General features: G+C 45.6%; 1 protein-coding gene across 1 annotated transcript; it reads right to left on the minus strand.

Annotated features, from left to right (window-relative positions):
• On the minus strand, positions 1 to 7,176 carry ENSA (endosulfine alpha). Its single transcript, XM_012462600.3, has 4 exons — positions 6,977 to 7,176; positions 5,035 to 5,160; positions 3,510 to 3,676; positions 1 to 735 (listed from the first exon to the last, which is right to left on the minus strand). The coding sequence occupies exons 1-4, from the start codon at positions 7,031 to 7,033 to the stop codon at positions 720 to 722; spliced, it is 366 nt and encodes a 121-aa protein (XP_012318023.1). The 5' UTR covers positions 7,034 to 7,176; the 3' UTR covers positions 1 to 719.
• Between the last annotated feature and the right edge of the window lie 1,017 nt (positions 7,177 to 8,193).

Here is an 8,193-nt window from a genome sequence, read left to right on the forward strand (position 1 = left end):
AGTATTTCTGGGTTGGGTTTTTTCATGGGTTTTTGTTTTGTTTGTTTTATTTCAAATACTGAAAAAGTCCTTTGGGCTCTGTGGGATTTCCCATGCTCACAGCTCCTTTCTCCCACACTCACTGCCCACAGGAAATCTATTTCAAGGACAGTACTTTTTAAAAATGATTCATGTTGAGTTCTCAACTAGCTCTGCAGACCCAGAGGAGCTGTTTGCATCTGTCTGTGTGGATGGAGTTTCTTTTATCTGACACCAGGTCTCCAGCCACACTGAAACAAGGCATTTATCTACAGAGCTCGACTGGAACCCCTCATCTTCAGTCTACTCCACTTCCTTCCCCCCTCACACCTACCCCACACCAGCCACGTAGTGAAGAAGGATAGTCAGGAATGTTTTTACGAACTCCAAGTCCTAATTCATATTCCTCCGTATCTCCCACCCCACCCTCTCAACCCTACCCCCACCCCCAGGATTTCATTGAGATTCCTCCCAACTGTTATTTGGAAAAAAGGTAAAATAAAAAAGGTTCAAGGTCTTGGTGCTCAGCCCAAGGGGCTCCATGTGCTGGGACACCAACGGGCAGGGGCTTCTGCCTCTCCAGCCCGCACCCGAGCCACCTCCTGACCCCTGGCTGCAAAAGCAGGAAGGGGCAGGAGCCAGCACAGGACCCGGGGTGGGGGGTGGCAGCGTCTCAGGATCTGGCGGAGCCCCGGGCAGCATCATTCAACTTGGCCACTGCGGACGAACACAGAAGAAAAAAAAAAAACACTGTCAAGTAATAGGGGAAAAAAACCCTGAACTCCATCCCAGTCTTTACCCCGTGATTTGTCCACATTTAACAATCCTTAGGCTACCTGGCATATGTCTCCATCCTAGCCATAACAGAGTTGCCAAAAAAATCAAAAAAGGGAATTTTCAGTCTTTTCCTATCCACAAAACAATGTTCTCTGCCTTTCTGGGATTCCCATGGAAAACAAACACAGAAAAACAATTCTTTAGATAAGATCAGAATAACTGGAGGTTCCAGGGGCTAAGCTGCCTTGCTCAGAGCAGGCTCGGTTTCAGAGGCATGGCCACAGCTACCTGCAAAGACTGAGGTAGCAAAGTGATGGGTGGTGACTATGTGGAGGCCAGAACCAGACCACATACATGCTGTTTTGAGTGGATTTAATAGTCTAGGTTTAATCAAAGCAATTTGCATTTGGATTTTGGAATGATCCTTCCTTCCCAAGGAAGCTATGTACTTCATGCTGTGCAAACTGGTGACAAATACAGAATGTAGGTTGTTTGTTTTCTTAGGCTTGAAGATGACCAGGTAGAGACAGACTGAAACCAACATTTTTTTTCTGATTTCCCTGCTCCTTCTATTCCTTCCTAAAAATCAGACTCACTGTGACCAGTAGTCTTGAGGACTCAAGCTGAATGATAGAGAAGGCAGCTCAGACAGAAAAGAAGAAAGTACAGAATTCGAGAAGATCGGAGATGAAGAAAACGTACAAAATTATATATATATTTATATATATAATAACATGACATATCTATGTACAACATGGCTGGGACAGTTGAAGAAATTATACAATGATGTTCAGCATTTTCCCCTTCCCACATGGACTTTAGATTAAGGATGACAGCATGAGGAAATGGAGCAAGAAACACAAAAATTATATACAATTACAAGTGACAGTCAAGGAGTTTGGGAACCAGGGAGTCCAGGGATCCTGCTCTCTCCATTCCTTTCTCACCAACTTTTTCCTATCCAATCTGAATGACAGCCTGAATACTGAATGGCCAGTCAGGAGAAACGTATATACACACCTCCCCTCCCCGACATGCACATCAGCAAGTCTATCAGTCATTCTCACTGGGCCAACTGTTTGGCATATCAGAATCTGTGATGTGAGAGGGCAAGAGGATTACAGAATCCTGCTCTCTTGACCATCAGTTCTCACCCTGGCCTTCTCTGTCATAACTAGCAAGTTGTATTCAATAAGATTCTAGCCAAGCTGGTGATAACTAGATAGAAGATGCTGGTCACCTACAACCCCTTTCCTCCACCTGTTCATGAATTGCATGGTTACCTTTCCTCATCACACAAGAGCTGGGTTGCTGAATTCTGGGAATGCAGAGATTTCTGTCTTCCTCCTCTCCCACCCTAACCACTTTCCCCAGCTTCCTCCAAGGTGAATCATCTTCTAAGAACCTGTTCCTCCAGCCCTGCAGTAGTACTAAGCCCCAGGGGCTAGCTCAGTTTATCCTTCTTCCTCGTTCCCTAACAATACACCTGGCTTCAGATTGGATCTGAAACATGGGTCAACATATGTGCATGACTGAGCATGTTTCCTCAGGCCTGCAGCTGCGCTGCCAGAGAAGCTTTTTAGCATCTAAGGCCCAGATGTAGGCTGGGAAAGTGGGCTGGGTCAGAGGCAAGCAGCTTCCATGGCTAGCTTCTTAATTTTTTTTTGACCCTCAAGACTACGGTATCTGTAAGGTTCTCTTGACTGAATTTATAATCCCCAAACCTCAACTCTCTCCTCATGTAGTCCTCAAATGGTTCCCCGCTATAGTACTTTCCCAGGATCACAGAGCAGAGGCTCACCACCCATGAGCCGTCCTTACTTTTAGTTTTACAATGAATAGTACAGAGTTTTTCTGCTGGCATTTATGACTTCAGAATCAGAATCGATCTTACATACATTTAACTCTATTTTACAGATGAGGAAGTAGAAATCCAGAGGCTAAATGACTTAACTGAGGTTATACATCAGCTCTGCCGAGACCGAGCAGAACCAGAACCCAGATATCTTGACTCCTAAACCAGTGCTCGTCCCGCTATCCCATGATACTTTCAAAAGCAACATGCTGGAAAAGAGAGAGAAGGTGCCCATTTTCTGTGAATAATATTCATCAATCTTTACATTATTTGAGAGCCAGAGCAAACTGTAAGAGATACTAAGTAATGAAGCCTAAGCGGGGGGCACTGTAGTTTTTGGCAAGCAAATCAATTTTTCTTTTTAAGGATTTTCTAAACGTGCCATAATGGAAACACGAAGCAATAGCAGCCCAAGGGACAGAACACTTAGAAGCACAGAAAACACGTCTCATTCAATCTACCTTTCCCAACTACGTTAGGTTAGCCTTGGGATGTTAAACCTGCCAAACTATTCCCAAGGCTCAGCCTAATCAATTTTGGGACATTCTCTCCAAAAAAGAGAAATCACATCTCTCCAGTTTCTCACACAAAAAAAGCACCTGCAGCATTTCCAATCCTAGTCTTTCCTATAACTGGGCCCTACCTGGACTACAGGGTGGGTGTGGAAGTCTCAATTCAACCAAAGTAATGAACTCAGAGCCCCTCTTCAACCTACATTACCTTCTCAGCAGCCCCCAGCAGAATCACAGTCATTTCTGGCTAGCAAGCTGAGATCTGACTAGGTGACCATTTCATCCCTGCCTATAATATATAAAAGTCCAGTGGTTGAGGAAGGGGAGGAGAGGGGGGCTCAGGTTACCCCGCAAGCTTGCTGGTGACGAGCGAGGACTTTCTCTGGGGCAGATCCTGTGGGGTGGGGATGTGGTCACCAGTCACCAGGTTCTTGTCTGGTCCTGCACTCGGCAGCTGCTTATTCTTCATCTTGGCTTTGGCCATGTTGTAGTCTCCTGAGTCGAAGTACTTTTGCTAAGAGATAAGCGGGAGGTTTAGGTGAGTGAGGCACTTTAGCCTTCCTCAAAAACAGAGACTCACATCTCACATCCATTACAAACCCTCATGCACACGCAGGTCTTTCAAGAAGTCTTGCTTGATTAACATCATGCATATACAGCTTAACATTAATTACACGTACTTATGTCTCCTCCCCAAATGTGTTCTGACTTTTTCAGGCATGTATGCAGTTTCCCAGCTAGAGTTTATAGTTTTGGAGTCAAGGGATAGCCCCTACCATCCTTTGGACCCCACTCAGTATACGACGGTTCAACCAAAATCACTTACTTTATTCATAAAGGGTTACTGAGGACCTTACTGGGTACAAGGCAATAGCTTGGTACTGGGGAAATATAAATGAGTTAAGATATAGAGAAGGATCAATATGGGCCTATCCTAGCAACCATATCAACCACAAGCCAACAACCTCAAAATTATTATTCTCTCAGACCAGGAATAGAAACTGGGCCTGTTGATGAGGATAATGTACTTTCCTTCTGACTCTCACAGCTCCCACACATGTTCCATGACTGTGACAGCCTGCCTACGCCTGCCTTGCCTCCAGCAAGGTAAATGCAAATCGGAATCACATTATCATCTGTGACTAAGACTCAATAACTGGGATCCTCCACAGGGATGTTTCGCCCTCCATTTCATCCACACAGAGGAGAACACTCCAATTTGAATGATTTATAATCCTTCAGTCATTGGAGAGTAAGGGAAATAACTAATTTTTTTTTTTTTTTTTTAAAGATAATACAATCTTTCAGTCAGCTTTAGGTACCTTTGGGAACTAAAAATCTGATCAGGAGCTACATGGCTCCTGGTGAGGAGGACCACTCTGAATAGGAAAAATAAGTTTGTAGCAGGAGTATAATTAGTGGCTGGTGCTTACTTCAAGGGTAAGAAGAAACTGATTCATTTCAAGTTGAGGATTTATTTCCTTAAGAGAGATGGTTTGATCTTCTTCTCAAATGATGCATCCCAAAATTTATCTCTAATCCTTAAAAAGTGCTTCCTAAAACCTCCACCATTCCAACAGGCAAGTGCCTGGGGGCAGTCTGCATTGCAGTTTCTAACATCTTTCCCTCATTCCACCATGTACCCAAATGCTCCGATTTAAGCCTTAATTTTCAACATGGAAAATCAGGAAAGAATTGATACCATATCAGGGATTTACATTAATTTGACTTGGTCTTTTCAAGTTTCGAATTCCTCTCTACTTCTGTTCAACAACAAAACCTCCAGAAAAAGATCCAGTAGAACCCTCTTTAGACTTCATTCCAAGAACCCCCTCTGGCTCTAAAGAAAGACAGTAAGATTATGCCCCATACCCCTTTCTGGAGTCTCTTCATGAGGAAATCAGAGCCTCCAGGCTTTTGTCCTAGGCTTGGGTATTTGGCCTTTAGCTTTGCCTCTTCAGCTCTCTCAGGGAGAATGCCTTCTTTCTCCTGCGTGTCCTGGAGAAAACAAATGAGCCAAATAAAATTAAAGACTGAGAAACAACTGCTTCTCACATCTGATAACAATTACACTATCAACTTCTGGAAATCCACCCACTTGTAAATATGCTATCTCTAGTCTGCAGTTAAAAGCTAGACTTTTGTTAAAAATCCCCAAAGCTCAAGATAACTATTGTGAGAAAGACAAGATGCTTCTCATACTACACCCAAGGAACCACCCAGGGACCTGCTCGTATTGGGTTAAAGGTAATGCTAAACACAAAACTTTAATCACAGAGTGGGCCATATCACTCAGCACGAATACTAAGACAGGCAAAGAGAAAAAAGAGCTAGCAGGCAGGGCTTTTGGTGATGAGCAGGAGGGTTCCCTAGGCTATCCTACCTGTCACATGGGAAATTAAAAAAAAAATAGTCTGGGGCCGGGTGTGGTGGCTCATGCCTGTAATCCCAGCACTTTGGGAGGCCGAGGTGGGTGCATCACTTAAGCCCAGGAGTTCAAGACCAGCCTGGGCAATATGTTGAAACCCTGTCTTTACAACAACAAAAAAAACAGTTTGCTAAATGTTCCCTCCTTATTTTTTTTTTCTTTTCTTTTTTAAAATTGCTACCCAACAAAGCAATTCCTTCCTCATTCAGGGTCTAAGCCACCTGTTAGGTCTCCCTGTGGAGGAGGCTAGCTATGTGGCCTTCTCCAAAGATCTCCACCTGAGAGTAATAGCACAGCCTTGCTTCAACATTTCCACAAATATTATGATAGGAAGCTGATAAAGGGGAAGATGATACTGTTTTTTAACCTCAGGAAAATAAAGATACAGTAGGCTCACTAGTATTTACCCACCAGCTTTCACCAAAAAATCAACACCTACCCTGATGGGGCAGAAGCTCTCACTACTGCAGTCAATCTCTTCTTGTTTCTTGTGGTCCCTACTGCCCTTTAGTGACTTTGAAAAGATCCGAAGTCAACGTATGGTTCTTTTTAGTGGAATTATATTCCTTTCTCTTGAAAATCACGCATAGATATAACATCGGGTGTATTTCATGAGTGCCTGAACCTAGTACTAAATTTTAGATGTCAAATACAAACCCCGGTAAGAGGGTTATTTGGCGTTAGTATTTTCATCACAGAATCGCGGGTGGACTAAATCTCTGCCTTGGAAGTCTAGGGGAAGAGAGTGGTGTCTTTCTCACGACTCTGTCAGCTTCTTTCCCAAGTTTAACCTCCATGATTCTGTTTGGAACTCTAGTCCTCTTCAATCTTGTTCGGTCCTCATTGAAGGTGAGCAATAGACCATCCCAAGCTACTAAAATAGGTCTCTTGAAAAAGTTGCCGCCTTAAACTAGCTATTATAATAATTACACTTCTCCCCTCCCCCAATATTGGGCATTTTAAACGTCTTTACCTTGACCCGAATCTTTCCGGATTGAGGATGCGGGCCCCAGCCGTTACTGGGCCATTTACCCCTACTAACCAGTAACACACATCACATTCAGGACCACCAGCCAGCCCCCTTTCCATTCACCGTCTTTCCAAACACCCGCCCCGCGTCCATGCTCGGCCAATTATAGCACAGCGTCCAAGGTTTGAGCCCTAGGACTATTGGCCAATAAGGAAGAGTACAGTACTGAGTGACAAACGACCCAACTAACCAGCGCCAAAGCAGCAGGTCGTGTTGAACCTCACCCTGCGTGACGCAAGAAGTGACCAACCCCTGCGGAGCCTGAGACCATGGCGACCAATCCGCACTAATGGGAGACCATCTCCCGCCCCATCACGGTCTCCCCAGCTCGCCCGCCCGCACCCCCTCCATTTCACCTGCTTCTCCTCGCCGGTCTCCTCCGCAGGGTTCTCTTCTTCTTGTTTCTGGGACATGGCGGGACCGGGACTGTGGAGTGTAGGGGGCCCGGGAAGGCAACCGGAGAAGGGAAGGGGGAGGGGAAACGGGGACAACCTGCGCTGCTGCTTCGGCTCCTGTCACTAGGGTTGCTCAGTCAAAATGGCGGCCCTTGCCCGTGACGTTGCGACCGCCCCTTCCTATGAGAGCCAATGAGAGTGAGGTAGATGGGACAATGACGTAACACTCTACCAATAGTCGCTGTCTAAAGGTGGGCTCTATGGCGGCGACCGGCAAGCTGGAACACCAACCTGGGAAGAGAGTGAGCCACAAGGACCAATTGGAAGCCTGTGGGGGATATTGGGGGCGGGGCTGCTGGCTGTGGTATTTGCAGCTTTGGTGGGCTTCGGCTTTCTTCACCGTCTGGCGCTCGAGAGGCTTCGCAGGGCGTCAAACTGAAGAGCCGATTTTATTCTCAGGTGGAGAGGATTAAGCTTTGCGCAGTGTCAGTAGAAAATGATCGATCTCCAGAAAATTATTTGGAAGTCAGATTGGATTTTAAAATGGTACTAACAGGCCAGGAGCGGTGGCTCACGTTTGTAATCCCAGCACTTAGGGAGGCCGAGGCGGGCGGATCACCTAAGGTCACGAGTTCGAGACCATCCTGGCCAACATGGCGAAACCCCATCTCTACTGAAAATACAAAAATCAGCCGAGCGTTGTGGCCCGCGCCTGTAATCCCAGCTACTCGGGAGGCTGAGGCAGACGAATCGCTTGAACCCGGGAGGCAGAGGTTACAGTGAGCCGAGATCGCGCCACTGCACTCCATCCTGGGCAACAGAGCGAGACCCTGTCTCAAAAAATAAAAATAAAATGGTACTAACGGTATTACGACGTGTCACTTGGCCTGTGGAACAGAGAGACTGAGTCTCAACCTGAGTTGTCTTGCAAAGCACTAATGGCTTATGTTCCGTAATTTAACTCTTGTCTTTATATTTGTTCAGGGTCCTCCCATGGGGACTAAGCGCCTTGAAACAGGGAGCACAGTGTAGGTATATGGTAAACATTTAGTAAATACGGTAAACACTAGTTAACCTATCCAGAATCACGGTTTAACATTTCTTGGGCGTCTGTCTGTATGTGGATGGTACTATGTTAGTTGGGGGGTACATATATAGTAAGGCAGTCTCTGCCCTTA

The sequence above is a fragment of the Aotus nancymaae genome, unplaced genomic scaffold (genome assembly GCF_030222135.1).
Source record: "Aotus nancymaae isolate 86718 unplaced genomic scaffold, 86718_ANA_hifiasm-v0.15.2.pri h1tg000108l, whole genome shotgun sequence".
Classification (NCBI taxonomy): domain Eukaryota; kingdom Metazoa; phylum Chordata; class Mammalia; order Primates; family Aotidae; genus Aotus; species Aotus nancymaae.